Genomic DNA, 18,465 nt, shown 5'->3' with positions numbered 1-18,465 from the left:
ATAATAATAATAATAATAATAATAATAATAATAATAATAATAAATAAATAAATAAATAAAATGTTGTATTTGTCTTATTTAATATGAATACAATTTTCTGGAAATACTTCTTTATAATTCGGTATGAAAATATAAATGTGGGTTCTAATGTCCGATTTGATTGCTAGATGTCAATACGATGTAAGAATCGTATTTTCTAACGTGAAACAAATGAATAAACAACTGCAAAATTCATAACATGACGAAATTTGCAACAAAACGCGGATATGCTACATAAATCACTTTTTTAAAAATATATATGTTTGAAGCGCAATAAAACGGCCTGTAGAGGTGGTGGTACAGAAGAAGGAGGGTGAAAAGTGAAGGTTTGTGTCAGAGAAGTTAATCCTTAAAGCTGCCGGGAGAAAAAGGGAGGGGTAGGTGGGTGGATGGATGGATGGATGGATGGACAAGTGTCTGCTGCTTTGGCGTATATTATGCACGGTAAGCTGAAAGGCGCAACGGTATGTTGCATCGCGCAAAGACCGATGAGAGGCGACGCGCCCGCACCGCGCAGCAGTTTCATGGAGCCATGTGAGAGATCTGCGCATCTTCGGGGATCTGTCATGGCGCAAAAACTTCTGCTGCCCATCGGTGAGTTCGCTGAATGAGAACATATAACCACTGGCAGAAAAAAAAAAAAAATCAAGTGCAAACCATCTGCGAAGACTCATCAACTGCTGCACTGTCTCGCTCACTTCCTGTTTTCCCCTGCTTCTCTTATTTCTCTCTTTCTTTCTCTCTCTTCTGGCTCCCCAGCTGTAGCAGCGAGCCTCATTCCACCTGAGCTGTGTGGTTCAACAGCAAACACGAAAAAAGCTCAAGGTATAACTTAGCACAAGTTATTACAGTTTGATGTAATACGTTTGATGCCTTTAACGTCACTCAAACAAATGATTTCTCGTTTAGTGCTTATGTTAGAAATACTTCTTTGAAAAAGAATGTTTTTCTACTTTTTAAAATTCAGATAATTCAGTGAAATACCCCCCAGTTTAGGCTCGTGTTGTAAATCAGAGAGAATAAAGGGGTTTAAAAAGGTTATGGTTTTAATCCTGTTCAGTTCAAAATGAAAAATACTTCATCCTAAAGGGAAATTAAATGTCGTATCATCCAAGTATATGTTGAATAAGTCATTGTGAAATGTGATAATTGATGTGGGCGGGATGAATCTCCGATAGCAGTCAGTCTTGCAACGACTATGAAGAGCTCTCTGATTAAAGTTAAGTTTTATTACCTTGTAGGAATAATCGCTTAGATTATCTTTTACATTTTTTGCTTTGAATAACCTTAAATACCTTTTTAAAAAGTCCATAGATATGTACTCTCGATGAAATCCACGAGAATACCACAGCAGCCACTCCTACTTTTTTGTAGCAATCTGTCTTTTTTGTTGTAAATTAGAATTTTTAAACAAATCAAAACTAAAATAAAAGTAAACACATATGTGGAAAATCGACAAAACCCAATTCGATTAAAAAAACAACTTTTTTTTTTTTTAGTGAAAAACAACTCAGGCGTGACCCCTGCTGGACAGTGTGGAACATGGGTGAAGGAGCCCAGTGGAGGGTGCTTCACCTCTCCAAACTACCCTGAGAAATACCCACCTGAGAGGGAATGCATCTACATCATAGAAGGTGAGACACAACGACCGTCCCATCCTGCTGCAGATCTTCCCTCCCTCTTCTTAAATGGTCCCTTCTGCTGCAGCCTCGCCTCGACAGTGCATCGACCTGTTCTTCGACGATAAATACTCCATCGAGCCGTCCTGGGAGTGTCGGTTTGACCACATTGAAATCCGCGACGGGCCCTTCGGGTTCTCTCCGATCATTGGCCGCTACTGCGGCCAGGAGAGTCCTGCCTACGTCCGCTCTAGCGGGCGGTACCTTTACATCAAGTTCGTGGCCGACGGCGAACTGGAGGCCATCGGGTTTTCAGCCCGCTATAACTTCACGCAAGGTGAGCAAGAAATGGAGATGTTTTGAGGTTGCACGCTCGCAATGTGAGCTTGTTGCGTCGTAGTGTTGAGCTGTGACAAAGTCTACATTTAGGATCGACTGGTGTAGGTTTGGGCACAATCGAACTCATTGTTAGAGTTTAGTTTAGTTTATACTCTATAGCAGGGGTGCCCAAGTCCAGTCCTCGAGAGCTACCATCCTGCAACTTTCAGATGCATCCCTGCTTCAACACACCTGAATCAAATGAATGGCTCGTTATCAGGCCTCTGTAGAGCTGATCCCGGTCTGTTGGAGTAAGGATACTTCTAAAACTTGCAGGATGTAGCTCTCGAGGACTGGGCACCCCTGCTCTATAGAGTATAGTGACCTTATAGCCCCAATCGTATTCTATTGTGTTTTGTACATCGACCAACTCGAAGCAATACATCACTGTGAAATGGGAGGAATTGATTGTGTTGTGCATTTGTATTCAGATCCCAGAGTGTTACAATGTACCACTTGTACTGAAAATGCTACTTTAAGTCTTTTGGGTTATGTCTACCAGATTTGCAGTAGTTCCTCTCCAGTCAGACTAGCTGGAGAGCATTAACATCAATTTTAAAGGGTCTCAGTTTCCAGTTGGGAACAGGAGATTTGGGGTGTTTTCACACCTTATAGTCCGGTAGACTTGGCTTGATTAGGAACCAAATTTGCGACATTTTATTACTTTTTCAGCTGATGTGATTCAAGTGTCAAACAAACCAACCAAAACCTTTGAAAAAAAAAAAAAAAAAACTGCTTACCCCCCCCCCTGGGGGGGCGCTGCACCAAGAACTACTGGAGAAACCGACATGAAAACCTCTGAAGGAGACACAACTTAAGAAAATTAAATAGAGAGAGAGAGCGGCATCAGATTTAAGCGGATGTAGAATTTCTCTTTTGTCTTTGGCAAAAGACTATGAGCTATTTTTTCCCCGCTAGTGTTAGCCAGGTGCATTTGTTTTGATTGAAATTACCCAGAATGCCTTGCGCTATTACCATATAGCATTCGAACTGCTCCAGAACTACGCCAACCCCAAACGAACCTGACTTTATAGGCAGATGAACTGCAGTTCAACTAAAGCCTCCTTCGAATTTGTCTGTACCCATCTGCCATTTTCCTTTCCTTAACTGGATAATGCACAATTACTTAAAAAAAATACACACCTTTAGAACATTATTTTGAGTATTTGAAGTTATTTTAGCTGTGGAAATCGTAATCGACAAGAATAAAAACGGTCCTTCCCGTAGGATGTTGTGCTCTCCGTTTTGTTGTGCAGGCACAGCAGCTGCAGCTGACAAGAGCAGGGCAGCACAGGCATACACACAGAGGCTCTTGTTCTGTCCGTCTGCCATGTACACACACACACACACACACACAAGTTAATGAAAGCTTGTCTTCAGGGAATGCGGCTTGTCAGCGCTGAGCCGCGGTAGCAGCTTAAGGGTGTCCGAGGCAGAGGCTTTATTAACCACGGAGTTTATGGGCCACCTACACCGACAAGGGGCAGAGATTAATCCGCGTCCCTCTGTCCATCCACCAGACTATCTTTTTTTAGACTGTTTTTAAGCATTAAAATGTCTCTGCTATTGTTTTTGTTCCTTCAAGTGATTACCACAGCTAGAGTTTCCTCAGTCAGTCCTGAAGAATTTGGTTATACGTGTCACGGAGAAGAGTTGAATATATATATATATTTATAAGATCGCTATCATTTTGGTGACTCTTATGTATTTTGAAAATTAAGAAATACATGTTAGGAAACCCCTAACATGATTTGTTCCTTTGAGAGGACTTTTGTTTTTTTGGCTTTTGGGGGGAGGAAGAAGGAAAGACTGGTTTTTGTGCATCTACATCTTATGTAATTAATTGTTCAAGTCAAAAGTTAATCTCATCCCTAATTCCTGTCATCTCATGAGGCAGGAGAGAATTTGGCCACAGGCCCACATGCTTGATAACAGAGTTTGTAAACCAAAAAGAAAGAAAGTGTTGAAGTTGTTTATTTACTGACTGACGCAATGACAGTATTCTTTAAAGTATTTCTGTGAAGAGTGCAAGCAGTGTGAAATGTTTGTGGATAATGTGTCATGGTTATGATGAAGTTGTGGAAGGAATTGTGGTAAAAGCTAAGCCCTTACAAATGATTGATAAGCGTTACCATGGTACCATCACCACAGTTTTTTTTTTAATCTGATGTGTTTTCATGTGTCATGTGAGACACGTTGAAAAATGGGGCGTCTCAATATTCTATTCTAACCGCATTACTAAATCAGTGTGTGTGAGTGTTTGTGTGTGGTTTAGCATTTCCATCTTTCCAACTACTACGTTGAGCAGACCCACTGCTCCTTATGGGACCCAAAGCCCAGAGCTGATCAAACTTGAACTGGGATTCTTCAGACTGAGAACAGAAGCTTTAAAAATCAGGGAGATTTTTCCCGATGTCCATGAAAAATAGTTTTATCAATCAATCCATCCATCCATGTAAATGGGGCAGTGAAACGGTGGATTCTTTATAAACGAATCGTCATTATCAGGGTTGAGCATTGACCCTCTTTCAGAATTTGCTCACTCTTTTGCTGATCTATAGTCAGGGTTTGTGCAGGTTTCTTTGATCAGTTATTAAACATCTTTTCTGCCTGTTTTCACCCGCAATCCAGGTCTTTGGAAATATGTCGAAAAATTATGTCTTTTTAAATATTACTTCCTGGTTTTAACATTTTGCATTCTCATTTATACTTAAAAAAACAATCTAATCTTACATTCTCCAACTTTATTTTTATTTTTGTAAACCTACTCGCTCTGTGTTCCACATAAGGACGAATTCTGCTAACCGTCATGCATCTTGTTATTATTTCAGCCTTACAATTTTGCTCTTCTTTTTGGCATAAAGCCTCTGAGGATAAATTGTTGTGTCTCATACAGATGCCGCCCCCCGCCCCCTCCACACACACACACGCACACACATAGGCTTGCAGGAATAAATGTGAGTAATCTGGCCTGGCCTGGAACAGAAAGGTTAAGAAACAGAGAGGATTAATGAGAGTCTTGGTTGTTTTAAACCTCTCAGTTCACCACGTTACCTTCTTACTTTTTTAACTTTTAGGTGGCAAAAAAAAATTATAGATGTGAAAAATCATTCTCCTTTTTCTTAACAGGTCTGTTACGGCACACAGTCTCTTCCATCAACATGAGATGTTTTTTTTCTCTTTCTTTTTTTTTTAAATAAAGCATTTCATAAGAGAAGTCATCAGTGATTTTTATCTCCAGGTTGGTAGAAACCACTGGAGCCTAATCTGTCCTCAACTAAGCTGGTCTGTTGAATTTTTTTAATACAGCACAAAGGGTTCAGGACGCAATATGTGTTCCCTTTGTGTGATTTTCTTTTTTTTTTTTTCTTTTTTTTTTTTAGGAAGAGCATCAGGGTTTTTGAGTGTTTAAACGAGGCCAGCAGAACTGTGCCACAACGTCAGTATTAAAACTCTGGCCAGCTGTGTGTTTCATATGCCTTTCAATATGCCTGGAGTATTACTGGTTTTACTTCTGTTTTTTTTGTTGTTGTTTTTCTTTTTTAATCTTTGGTCAGTAATTTTGTTTCAATCTCATTTTACTGCTTTACACACCACTAAACAACGGATCATACATTTTTTAAGTTGGGTGCACAATGAAATCTGCTATTGTAGTTACAATGTACAGAGCAGCGTATATCTTGAAGAGAAATATAAACTATACATAGCTGCATAAACTGAACTGAATTATTATTTTTTTGGTTGTTTTCTATTTTGTCGACCAAATTTTTTTACCACTCTTGACTTGTGGTGAGGGGCCAAACAAAACCATTTCAAGAGCCACAAATGGCTCCCAGGCACCCCCAGGTCCCACACTGTCACGGGTAGTGCATCGCTTGCATAAAAGCCGGATGTTCTCCACACAAGAGAAATGAAAAATAAAAAGGACAATAACTAAATTAAACATAGAAAGACTTAAATAAATCCAGAAGTATCCTGTGTCTCATATAAGGCTGTAACAGCCGTTCAAGTAAGGTTTTAAAGAATATCTGAATTCTTCATATGTGTAGAATTCCCCTCCCCCCCACACAGTTTTTGCTCTCAATTTCAGATCCCGAGTTTGATGAAATTGGAGAATTGCCAGCTCTGCCAGGTGAGTATTCATTTTACTGACCACATTTTACCATCCAGGCGGAGACAAATAAAATCCAACTTTATGACTTTGGAGTATTTTTATTACTCAGCTTCATAGGAGATAAAGATCTGGGTTGATTAGATTTTTTTTCTTTTGCTACTGCTATTTGCTATTCAACCGCTTATCTTACTTTTCAAGCGCATTGTCAGATGAGCAGTGGCATGTGGCTTTGAGAACAAAACCACCTTTTGACACGCAGCATCATTGTCCTCTAAATTTTGACTGCATAGCAAACTTTGTGTTATTTGACCATGGCATCAATCAGTTTGTATGATTTAACGGATTAGTGGGACTTGGGATAAAGTGCTCATGTTGACAATCTTCATGCATTTTTATTTTGTATTTTTTAGCTTGAAGAGAAAATCTGTTAGAGGTTTTCCGAGCTCAGGAGATCAAACTGGATTAAAACAAGACAAAGATAATCTAACATATTCTGAAACTTGTTGATTTGCTTTTTTTCGGTCATTCTTTTTTGGGATTGGAGAATTTTTATTTTCTTTCTTTCTTTTTTCTTTCTGTTTGTCAAGTGGGTCAACACAGTTCTGTGTAGTTTGTCCCTGTTTAAAAGCTTCAGATAAATTTGCCATGTAGTGTTTGTGTGGTTCTCTGCTTACCTCTTGTTTTTTCTTTTCTTTTTTAAAATTTCGATCTGGTTAGGAGCAGACTATTCCACATGCACCAACATAAAAACACTATAGTGGATCTATAATAGCTCTACGTTGGTTTATGAAGGCTTAAATCCCAACATACTGAGAGCTTTCAGATCAGTAAACAAAGATGTTATTGCTAGATGGACAAAAGGGTCTTATTTTGGCTTTGTACTACAAATTTCTTTTTTTTCCCCCACACAGCTTGTGATTTTGAGCTGAGCGGTCCAGAGGGCTTCGTGGAATCCACACAGATAGGCAAAGAGGAAAAGGCGCAGCTGACTGAAGCAGTGGACTGCAGGTGGTACATCAGAGCTCCACCAAGAGCAAAGGTAGACACGCTACAGAGCATGTTCATTCATTGTAAAAATAATAATAGTAAAAAGAAACAAAAGATGTTTGGTAACACTTTATTTGAAGGTGTGTGCATAAGACTGACATAACATCCGTCATGAACGTGAAGAAGTCTTCATGAATGTTTATGACTGTTGTCAAGAAGTGTCATTCGGTGAATAATGACACTTTTAATGCAAAGTTGACACTTTTAATGGGCGTTTAATGCAAATTTTAATAGAACTTTGCATTTATAGTGTTGTTATTTACCGAATGACACTTCATGACAACAGTTGCAAACATTCATGAAGACTCCTTCGTGTTTATGACAGGGTCACGTCAGTCTTATGCACACCCCCTCAAATAAAGTGTTACCAAATGGGTGTTATTATACCATGTAATAATATATATTGGTTACAAATAAATGTAGCAAGTGTCTTTTGAATCCGATAGATGATATTTGTCTTTACGAGGGCATAAACAAGTTTGCAACATTTTTACTGTAGGTGGACTCTGATGTCTGACGTGCAATAATTTCAGCTCAAAAGATTGTTCTATGCCAGTCTTAGAAGCGCTGCGTTTTTAACCTTCAGCTGAATGCTGGGCCACCAAAAAATATAGTTTTTGCCTTAAAAAATAAAACATAAGCAAAAGAATATCGGCGGATTGTCAGTTATAGATATGCTGGTTTCCCATCGACCACACGTGCAATAAGGAGGCATGCGTGTTTCCCCCCCAAGTTGGATTCCTATCCTCGGAGCTTAATCTATGTGTTGGGCTTTTGTTGCGCGTGTGTGTGTGGGTGTGTGTGTGTGTGTGTGTTTTGGAGAGTTTCAGCTTGTTGGTTTGCCTTTCGCCCAATCCCGATCCCCCACCTCCCACAGATCTACATGCGTTTCTTAGAGTACGAAATGCACAACTCAAACGAGTGCAAGCGCAACTTCGTCGCCATCTACGACGGGAGCAGCGGAGTGGAACACCTGAAGAACAAGTTTTGCTCCACGGTGGCCAACGACGTCATGTTGGTGACCTCTGTGGGCGTGGTGAGGCTCTGGGCAGACGAAGGCAGCAGGAAGAGCAGATTCAAGATCCTCTTTACCACTTTCCACGAACGTGAGTGAAAGTCAATACGTACATGAGGAAAAAATGCATTTGCGTGTGGTACTGCTACATTTTTCCATTCAATTTGCTTCTTTGATAAATAAAAAGATAACAGGCATGTGTTCTTTGACACAATGTATGTTTCTTGAAGTCAATGACTTGTTCCCACCTGTCAGTATGGCACTCTTTTTGAATCACGTAAAAAAAAAAAAAAAAAAAAACTTTTGAAAAAATTTTTATGGTTTTTTTTTGGTTAGGTGTGACAATCTCTTTCTCCAAGAAGACATTACAGTAGTTGATCAATGTAGGCAATATTATAGCAATTTACTCTATCAGTTTTTGTGGTCTTCTGCTAGTATGATGCCAAAAGTCCCGTTCAACCAATCACACTGATTATATGAGGGCGTCTTTCTTCACTTTTTTTGACAGTGTTGTACACTGCAAAACACTTGAAGGTGTCTTAACCTGAAAATAAATGTCCACCTGCTGACTTGAAAATGCAACAGACAAGAAAATTGGTTTGGGTTTCACTCAGAAATTAAAGTTCATGAAGTTGATTTAACAACAAGAGACAAGTTGTCTAAACATTGTTTTTTTTTCCTTTTTGAAGTTCATTAATCTCGAATTGTGAGTTTTAACCATGTCGTTATTTTACTATATGCAAGAAAAAAACTGCCCTCATCTAGTTAAAGAACATTTCTGTATTATTTTCACTCACAACATTGAGTGACAATTACTTATTTTACTTTAGAATAATTTAAACTCTTGTTTTACATTGCATGAACAAAAATTTCTGATCTCATAATGAATTTTATTAAAAATCACAACAAATTCTGCTCTAACATATTTATTGTGAACAAAACATTATCCTCAAGCTTTGCAAACTGACAGTTGCATGAAAATGTGCACTAAGACAGATCAGTGTGTGACGCACTTCCATTTCACTCACACAGGATACAAAAAACATGCCGCTAAGCACACTGGGAAATCGTTCCCATTCCTGTCTTTTCCTTTTTCAATTTTTTTTTAAGTGCTAACCAAAGAACCCTTGTTTATTCAACTCTCGGAGGTTTGACAAAATTAACAAAAAGTTAACACAACGTACCACTGTAAGTTTATCTTTCGCAAACTCACACATTTAGGTCAGAAATCTAAAACTCACAAGTTTTATTTGACTAAAACAGCAGAAGATAGCAGACACAACTCAATGTGCCTCAAATGTTTTGCAGTGCATATGTTCATCCTTTCATAAGAACCTGCTCTAAACTCAGTAAAAATGAATTAATCTGTGTCCACAGTTCACCGCCTAAGTTTGTCGTATAAATAACAAATAATAAACGATCAGTTCAAAGTTCTCAAAAAAGCGATCTCCACTAGCTTTCATATGAACATGTTTGTACGGAGTGATGTTTTTTTTTTGGGTTTTTTTTCAAAGATCTGTAATGGTGAGAAATAACAGAGTGAATCCCTGAAATAGTCTACTTAAATAGTTTATCTTAAACTTTGACCTCTGCATGTCACTCGTCTTTCGTCTTAGCTCCGTGTGAAGGAGACACCTTCTTCTGCCACAGCAACATGTGCATCAACAATACCCTCGTCTGCAACGGCGTGCAGAACTGCGTTTACCCGTGGGACGAGAATCGCTGCAAGGGTACACTGATGGTTTACACTTGCAACATCTTTCTTTTTTTTTTTCTGTTTTTGTTTCCGTCTGCTGAGCCGTGGTTGTTGTCCACCTACAGAGAAGAGAAAGGCCAGCATCCTGGACACGCTGGACAACACCAACCTCACAATAATCGGAATCACGTGCGGCCTGGTCGTCATCCTGCTCATCATTTCCGTCATCATTCAAATCAAGCAACCTCGCAAGAAATACGTCATCCGCAGGTGAGGGATGAAAACCCTGTGTAGTGTGGTTTGTTACCAACACGTTTACCGCTAATAGTTTGGTGCAATGTGGAAGTTACAAACTAATACTTGCCAGAGGTGGGTAGTAACTGATTACATTTACTCAATTACAGTGGTTTTTAAAAAATAAAACTCTGAATTTCAGCTCCAAACATTTTTTTTCCACTTTTTTTTTTATGAACACTTGTTTTGCAACTGCAACTTTGTAGTTTCTATAAAGCTCACAGGCCTAAATCAGACAGGGCGTTTTAATATTGATTAATTTATTTATTCAAACTATATTAGCATTTTTAAATTACTTAGTTGTAGTACAACTCTTTTTTTAAGAAAAACACAGATTCATCTTCCAGGCATTATTTATCAAGTCGTACCTACCAATGTGCAATCCGACTATCAAACTACTGTAATACGAATACGTAAAAGGAACACCAGGAGTCCACCTTCTTCCAAATCCGACCCAGACTGGACCAATCCTAAACGTTTTGTTGTTATTTTCCTCTTGCACCCTAAGAGACGACTTTGACCCGGCCCTGCTCCACCCGGGTTTTGAGCCGCCCCACTACGAGCTCTGTACCCTGCGCCGCGCCCCTTCCGGCGACCTCGCCGACGCCGCCCTGGCAGACGACTTCGACAAGTTCCACAAGCTCAGGCGCGCGGAGAGCAAGTGCATCCGCGACCACCACTGCGGCTCGCACCAGGGAAGCATCCACGGCAGCATCCACGGCAGCCGCAGCAACCTCAGCCTGAGGGACGCCACCATCGCGCCCGACGGAGGGGCCGCCGTACCCCCGATGTCGCCGAGGCTGGCGAAGCAGATGTCTCCGCACCTCTCTCACCACAACATGCCGGCGGGTCGGAGGAGCATCCTGGTGATGAAGCACAGCTACTCGCAGGACGGGGCGGAGGCGTACAGGGCGGAGGATGAGGAGGACGACTTGATGATGGACGTCGGCCCCACCACCAGCCAGCACCGCATGCACCACCACCACCACATCCACCACAGCACCTCAGGGCTGGACCGCACGCTGTCTAATGACTTCTGATTTGGTGGAAGTTAGAAAATCGGGCCGTCTGTAATCGGTTGGCATTGAAATCGGTGAGAGATGTTCGCAGGAGAAAGTAGTTTGGGACTTATTGCCCCTTTTACTTCTGAAAATCCTCGAGTTCTTGAGTGTGTCTTCCTAAAGTCCATGTTTGACATTCAGCAAACAGAAAGAGCATTTAGAGATCGTTTTAATGCATGTTCCCTCAAGCCAAAGAATTAAGTTTGGTATTAAATACCATGCTGCTTGTGGCACAAAGGGAAGAAAGTAAAGTGCAACAAAGTTGGGTCAGAAGTTCTACTGGATCCAAATTCCCTTTTTTTGTTCCTTTATTTCTGCCCTGTTTATCTAATGGATAGGTATATACTGCCCTATTTATTATTTTATGAAGAAATGAATGAATTCAAATTTTTCTGCCACCAAAGCAAAAACAAATGTTTTATTGAGTACTAGATACTGTACCGTGTCTGTTTTCACCCAACTGTTAATTCATTTGATTAAATGTTTTTTTTTCTTTTTTTTCCCCTGACAGCTAGCATGGCATTGTTCTTTTAATTTCATGCTCCTTTTAATTGTGAAAGTATGTTTTATGTGCTTGAATTTCTACCACTTAAACATTCCCACATTTTGATACAACAATAAATGTATTTCAATGGGATTCAATGCGATGAACGGAAATTAGTGCTAAATCAGTGGAAGGAAAATGATATATTTCACTTCAAATATTTTAACAAAAATAAATATATATATATGTATGAAGATGTGTGTTGTGCGTTTTTAATGGAATTAATAGGATTGTAAAAGTGTGATTGTGAATAGTCGTACATTTGGATGTGAGAAAGAGATTGTACTGGACTTTATGTGTAAAGCAACAAACATCCTTCAGAAACACCTCATTGTAGTTTTCAAGAGAAAAAGTTATTTTGAAAAGTAATTTATAGAAGGGTTTTATAGTAGTGGAATCATAAAATTAACCAACAAAAATTGATGTCCGTGGTAGAATGACATCAAAATAAAGGCTTAACAATTGCAAAACATATTCCATACCAGTAGGTGGCAGTCGTGTACCACTCAGCTTGCAGTCAGAGCCTAAACAAATCCCGAAGAAAAAACTAGTTTTAATTCAGTTTTTATCGGTTGTAGGACATTAAAAGTGGCCGAGGGTTGATAAATAACTGTTTTTGTTGTTTTTGTTTTTGCTTAGTGAGATTTTTTTAATATCTGCTAACACTTTAATATCTGCTAACCCCCTCTGTTCATGGAGGTTAGCTAACGATAGCTGACTTTTAGCTTGTGGGGGTAGCATCATGTCACAACATGAGCTGGCTCTGGACACTGGACAGGGTAACGGAGCTGTCAGCGAGGGGAGACGGAGCAGAAGTCGACTCGGGCTGGTCGTCACCGGTGTTGTTGGAGGGTCGCTGGTCGCTCTTTACGCGGTGGCCGCTCCGTTTGTTGCCCCTGCCCTCAGAAGAGTCTGCCTCCCGTTTGTTCCAGCCACCACGGCTCAGGTGGAGAACGTCCTCAGGGTGCTGCGGCCCAGAACGGGGACTCTGGTGGACATCGGAAGCGGAGATGGAAGGATAGTAAGTGCGCGTATATGCACAGTGGCGCTCCCAGGCTTTTTGAGGCCCTGGGCAGGATTTTAATTTGGATACCGCACGCATCAAACAGACTGTTTTCGGCTGTTTTCAAATTTACAACAGTTGTGACAAAATTTATAGTTTCAAATAAAAGAGCTTCAAATGATCATTTTCATATATTTACTTTATTTAGTCAGTTTATTTTGGTATTTTCTCAATTTTAAACAGTGAAAGAGAATATCACCATTCTTTTTCAAAGTAAATATGTTTAGATCCTAAGAGTAAATTAATTGTAAATTATATTCATATAATCTGATCATTTTGCCACCTGTAGAAAAAATTAATAAATGATATTCTAAAAACTTTAACCTTAAGTTGTAAACCCACAAAAATCTTTTCCAGGTTTTTTGACAGTGACAATTTAAAAAAAAAAAAAACCTAGCAGAAAATGGAGAAATTACAACTTCCCTGATTACATGCTGTCTAACGTGTTTGTGAACTGAATTTTTTTAATTTAATTTCTCCTTGTAATTAATAAAGTAGTTTTGAATTCAGTTATTGAATTAAATGCATGTAATCTTAATGTATTTGAACTAGGGTTAGGTTAGGGTTAGGGAACAGATACAATAATATTGGTGAATTCAGTGATAAATTAGTGAACAAATTAACGAAAATCTGATATTTCTGTCTCAACTGCTCATTTTTATTGATTTTTTTTTAATGGTGCATGCTGTTTTTGGAATTAAAACAACTCACTTGTAATTTTCACCTGCTTACCTTGTAATACCTTTTTACCCTGCATTAAGCAACATGTGTCACCAAATATATCACAAGCATAGCAGCCTAGAATGCTGAATAATGTCCTACTCCGATCATTTGATCTTATTTCAATATCCATTACTGTAGTACAACTAGTAAGTTTTCCTGAGATGAAAAACTGAACAGAGGACTTTGATCAGACAAAGTACTTTTTTAATTTACCCCCTTGTTTTGTTGACTAAACAGCCAATTCATGCAATTTAACTTGGTCTGGTATTTTCTTTTTATTCACTTCAATAGCTTCTGTTGATTTCGCAGAGTCTGTTAAAGAATAACATTTCAGACAGTTGGAAACCGATAGCTTACTTAATTTGTTTTCAGAATTCGAAGCCTCACCAGTCAGTTATTTAATTCATGAATAAAGTATGTGAATCTGCAGAATATGACCATCTCACATAATGAAGTCAGATCCCTCTAATCTCATCCTGCCAGAAAATGGTTTCTCCCCTTTTAGGAAATAAAAAAAAAATGAATGCCTGTCCTTAATTATATTCAGTATTGCTACATTCTGTCCTGCGGGAAGCCGGCAGCAGCTGAAAAGTCCACTTGTGTCTCATGATGGCTTTATTCCATTTCCTACTTTATTGTTGCTTTAATAATGACTTATTAAAACAACAAAATTATCTCACTTCTAACTTTACTGTCTCCTCTCTCTTTTTTCTTTTTTTTGCAGGTGATCGCAGCAGCAAAGTGTGGATTTCAGGCTTCTGGTTTGGAGCTGAACCCTTGGTTGGTTTGGTATTCTCGCTACAGGGCCTGGAGAGAAGGCGTCCACCGCTCCACCTCCTTTCACATCTCAGATTTGTGGAAGGTCTGGTTGGCTCCTGATTAGCGGATCGCGTACAAGTGTTCATTTAGTGTGACAAATACACGGTAAAACTATTTAATTCTACTCTCTAAAACCCAAATGTTTTTGTCCTTTTTGGCAGGCTAGCTTTGCTCAGTATTCCAATGTGGTTATTTTTGGCGTTCCTCAAATGGTGAGTTTGTAACTCTGGTATGAAATCTTGCTGGGTGGAAATTGTGGTACAAATAAAATAAGATGTTGCTTGTATTTAGTATTCAAAATCCCTAATATGTTTTGTGTTTGTTTTGTTTTTTCCATGACTGCAGATGGATCAGCTAGAGGTCAAGCTGGCAAATGAGCTGCCAAGTTCAGCCAAGGTGGTTGCCTGCCGCTTCCCCTTTCCCACATGGGTCCCTGAAAGCAGTGAGGGGGAAGGCATAGACACCGTGTGGGTGTATGACGCCAAAACATTTCACTCAGATCTGCACAGAAACCGGGCCAAACATTGTTAGAACAACAATGATCTCACCCATACTGATGAAATCATTCAGTGTTTCCTAAAGCTCCCAGATTTTATTTATTTTTTTGTTATTTGCAGAAGTATACTTTAAATTAGCTGCCCACAGCATCCCTATCCAAAATTGCTCTATGAAGAAAATTAGATTACATGGGTAATTTGTATTTCCCTTTGGGATAAATAATGTATTTTTGAAATGATTTATCTTGTGTTCAAAACGAGACTCTCTAAATCAAACATGGTGATGGTAAGTTGAGAGAGCTATATTTCTCACAGCAACAGAGAGTGCTACTCTCGTTAATGCTTGTATAATTTGTTGGGTTTGTGTGTATTTAATAAAAATAAATGCTGTAATGTAAAAAAGTGTCTCATTGATATTTGGTGCCATCTAGTGGTGAATAAGCCGTACTATCACGTGTCGCTTTGAGTATGTAGTGACTGCTAGTCGAATAACTATCACAAACGCGTACGGATTTTTTTTTAAACGCATGTTTTTCTGGCCGTTTGAAAGTAAACACGGTGCCAAAATGCTTACTCGGAGATAGTTGACGGCTGTCTCTTTTCCACCCCACCGTCGGGCTGCATGTGTGGAGCTTAGCAGCCAGCCAAGATGGATACCGCAGAAGAAGGTAGCTAATGTTCAAACTTAAAATGATCTAATTTTGTGTTGCAACTTATTATGCCGCTCGTGTTGAAGCTACGCGCGTCGTGGTTTGCGCAGGTCTGAACCAACTACAGAGTCAAAGGAGGGCTTTATGCGTTCTGTAGAGATGGTCAGTGTTGTGTGAAATTTAAGAAACCGTTAGCCAATTAGTGTTAGCTCCGCAGCTAACGGGTATTAGCATCCATCTGTTAGCCCAGAGCTGTAAATACCAACAGCTGTGTTTGGTTGCTGCGGTTTGGCATTTAGAAACATGATATGAAATACCGAAAGGTTCCACTTGAAACCCCTCAAATAGTTACGACATACAAATCAACTCTGGTATAACCCCGTGCAAAGTTTCTCTATGGTTTTTCAAGCTAACGTTGATTAAGTTGCACCGTTATCAGACGGTTGCGTACAGTAACAAGCTAGCTACGCATACCATTGATTAGGCAGCACTGTTTTATAGTTTTTGCACTTGTAACAGTTGAAAATGCTACATTTCCAGATTTATGTTGATTTCTAATCAGTCTACTTGGGTGTTCCATAGATGCTACATTACATACTACATAATTATATAATCTTTCTAAACGCCCAACTCGCTTCCCTTATGCCTGGCTTGTAATAAATTGACATTCACGCTGGTAGTCGGTTGCGAATAACCAAACGAGGGTATTCTAAATGCCATCACACGGCAGCATCACTGGCTAATTATAGGCATTTTATTTTGGTCACTGAATTACAAAGGGTAATCCGAGGATTATAGTTTGGCGCTGTTGCCCTGTCCTGTTCACCTGACTATTATATTTACATTTGTTAGGCTTCAAGATTTGCGTTTTCAGGTAATACAGGGTTTCTAAGCAGTCTTGGAAAAGTATGCGAGTTGTTATCATTTTCAAGATGTGAACAAGAAAATATTTGATTCTCCAAAGGACACAAGTCTAATAAATAATAGCAATGATAATAGTAACAACTTGACTGGTAATAATAACACTGTACAAATGTGCAAAAAGTGGCATACTGTGTCTTCCATTTGCGAAGTCAGTCCTGAATTTCAGACTTTTATATGTTAGTATTTTTGTTCTTTTGACTTACTGATTGAATGCACATGGAGGGGGAAAAAAACGAAATTGAAACACTTTTATAGTCTCCAGACAACTTCAACGTCAGAGAGAACTGGACCTGTGGAACGTATACTGGCTCTAAAATTCAGAATCATTTATAGTTTTCTTTTGTTCAAGACATTTATGTGTTTACTATGGGAAAGAAAAAGTTCAATAAAGTCACTCATGAATTTATTGAACTTCTGCTGGTTGTAGGTGATCTGTAAGAGAGAAATGGTGTGTCGGGAGTAATTTTGTCAAAAACATTCAAAACCTTCCTAATTTTACGTTTTTATGTGTGTGTTTTACAGCGGACATTTGTCGAGTGTGTCGCTCGGAGGGAACCCAGGAAAAGCCTCTCTACCACCCTTGTGTTTGCACTGGCAGCATTAAGTTTATCCACCAGGAATGGTACTAGTGTGAAAACATTAATATGCTCTAATGAAGGTGTTTTCAGCTCTACTGTCTGTTGCTCTCGATGTCAAGCCGTTGCTTTAATAAGTCATAATATTAAACATCAAACTCCAAATGTTTAAACAAGGAAGTTATGATTAGAATTAACTGCACAACTTTACTTTGGAAATAAATACCACAGATGATGCTGTTGAACTCATGCTGTTGTGTTTTGTCTTCACAGCCTACTGCAGTGGCTGAAACACAGTCGGAAAGAATACTGTGAATTATGCAAACACAGGTTTGCATTTACACCAAGTGAGTCATTCTGTAAAAAGAAAGGAGGAAAAAAAACTGTGCCATGCCAGTAGAATTCACACCCCTTTAGCTTTTTCACATTTTGACAAATACACATTTATAAATCCCTTTTTAACTTTGCCACTCAAGTTGTTTAGATTGAAGCTATGTTTTTGTGTTTGAAATGGCCCAGTCAAAGTCCAGACCTAAAGCCAAATGAAAAGACCGTCCTAATTCGTGTTCCTAACCTGACTGAGCTCGAGTTGTTTTGCAAATAAAATTATTATGGATACACTTTTTAAAAGACTTGCAGCTGTACTTGGAACTCTAAATACAGCAAAAGGTGGGTGGATAAAAATGCACACCACACTTTTTAGATTTTTATTTGTTGCAAAAAAATATAAAAAAAAACCCCCATTAATTTCCACTTTATTTTTATGTGCTAATTTGTATCAGTCAACAAAAAGAAAAGTTGTGGTTGTAACATGTCAGAATGTGAAAAGGTTAATCAACATCGGAGACATTTAACTTAAACGAGTCATTCCAGATATCTGTTCTGTGTTTCCTCCAGTCTACTCTCCAGACATGCCGTCCCGTCTGCCTATCCAAGACATCTTTGCAGGGCTGGTCACCAGCATCGGGACGGCCATCAGATACTGGTTCCACTACACTCTGGTGGCCTTTGCCTGGCTAGGCGTTGTGCCTCTCACCGCATGTAAGTCCCAAAAACAAACAAAAAGCAACTCAAATAAACAGAAGAACTGAGAACAGGCTCTTACCACGTTTGTTCTTACTGACGTTTTGTGTCTTCCTGCCAGGTCGCATCTACAAGTGTTTGTTTACCGGCTCCGTGAGCTCTCTCCTTACCCTGCCATTAGATATGCTTTCCACGTAAGTGTCTGTCCTTGAGTTTATCTTCCTGTTTGTGGTTTTTGTAGCTCTTCACTGGCCGTCATGTTGTTGAGCTTTCAAAAGCCAGCTATGATATTCATTCTTCCATTCTTTAAAGCAGTGGTCCCCAACCTTTTTATTACCACGGACCGGTCAAGACTTGGAAAATTGGGAGGGGTGAACCGTCAGA

The 18,465-nt window shown here is 39.3% G+C and overlaps 2 protein-coding genes and 1 pseudogene across 3 annotated transcripts; all 3 read left to right on the top strand.

Moving 5' to 3' along the window:
• Positions 1-388: 388 nt before the first annotated feature.
• On the top strand, positions 389-11,995 carry LOC106941708 (neuropilin and tolloid-like protein 1). The gene is made up of 10 exons (XM_015024805.1): positions 389-633; positions 799-864; positions 1,539-1,673; positions 1,747-1,995; positions 6,127-6,168; positions 7,062-7,189; positions 8,075-8,303; positions 9,829-9,942; positions 10,034-10,178; positions 10,711-11,995. The coding sequence occupies exons 1-10, from the start codon at positions 429-431 to the stop codon at positions 11,240-11,242; spliced, it is 1,845 nt and encodes a 614-aa protein (XP_014880291.1). The 5' UTR covers positions 389-428; the 3' UTR covers positions 11,243-11,995.
• Positions 11,996-12,349: 354 nt separating this feature from the next.
• On the top strand, positions 12,350-15,307 carry atpsckmt (fATP synthase c subunit lysine N-methyltransferase). Of its 2 annotated transcripts, none has more exons than XM_015024807.1 (4): positions 12,350-12,834; positions 14,318-14,455; positions 14,574-14,624; positions 14,758-15,307. In XM_015024807.1, the coding sequence occupies exons 1-4, from the start codon at positions 12,550-12,552 to the stop codon at positions 14,941-14,943; spliced, it is 660 nt and encodes a 219-aa protein (XP_014880293.1). In that variant the 5' UTR covers positions 12,350-12,549; the 3' UTR covers positions 14,944-15,307. The 2 variants fall into 2 exon arrangements, with proteins under 2 accessions (XP_014880293.1, XP_014880294.1); XM_015024808.1 differs by having other exon boundaries at positions 12,356-12,828.
• A 65-nt stretch (positions 15,308-15,372) lies between these two features.
• LOC106941707 (E3 ubiquitin-protein ligase MARCH6-like) overlaps positions 15,373-18,465 on the top strand; it is a 19,372-nt pseudogene continuing 16,279 nt past the window's right edge.

Source organism: Poecilia latipinna, unplaced genomic scaffold (genome assembly GCF_001443285.1).
Source record: "Poecilia latipinna isolate Pla-1442-1.1 unplaced genomic scaffold, P_latipinna-1.0 Scaffold3817, whole genome shotgun sequence".
NCBI lineage: Eukaryota > Metazoa > Chordata > Actinopteri > Cyprinodontiformes > Poeciliidae > Poecilia > Poecilia latipinna.
The sequence above is the reverse complement of the archived record's forward strand: the minus strand, read 5'-3'. Positions and strand labels throughout refer to the sequence as shown.

Excerpts from the sequence above, each read along its gene's own strand:
- LOC106941708 (XM_015024805.1), top strand. The coding sequence starts at position 429 with ATGGATGGATGGATGGATGGACAAGTGTCTGCTGCTTTGGCGTATATT. Across the intron at positions 6,169-7,061 it reads AGAATTGCCAGCTCTGCCAG|CTTGTGATTTTGAGCTGAGC; the intron begins GTGAGTATTCAT and ends TCCCCCACACAG. Across the intron at positions 8,304-9,828 it reads CTTTACCACTTTCCACGAAC|CTCCGTGTGAAGGAGACACC; the intron begins GTGAGTGAAAGT and ends CTTTCGTCTTAG.
- atpsckmt (XM_015024807.1), top strand. The coding sequence starts at position 12,550 with ATGTCACAACATGAGCTGGCTCTGGACACTGGACAGGGTAACGGAGCT. Across the intron at positions 14,456-14,573 it reads ACATCTCAGATTTGTGGAAG|GCTAGCTTTGCTCAGTATTC; the intron begins GTCTGGTTGGCT and ends CCTTTTTGGCAG. Across the intron at positions 14,625-14,757 it reads TTTTTGGCGTTCCTCAAATG|ATGGATCAGCTAGAGGTCAA; the intron begins GTGAGTTTGTAA and ends CCATGACTGCAG.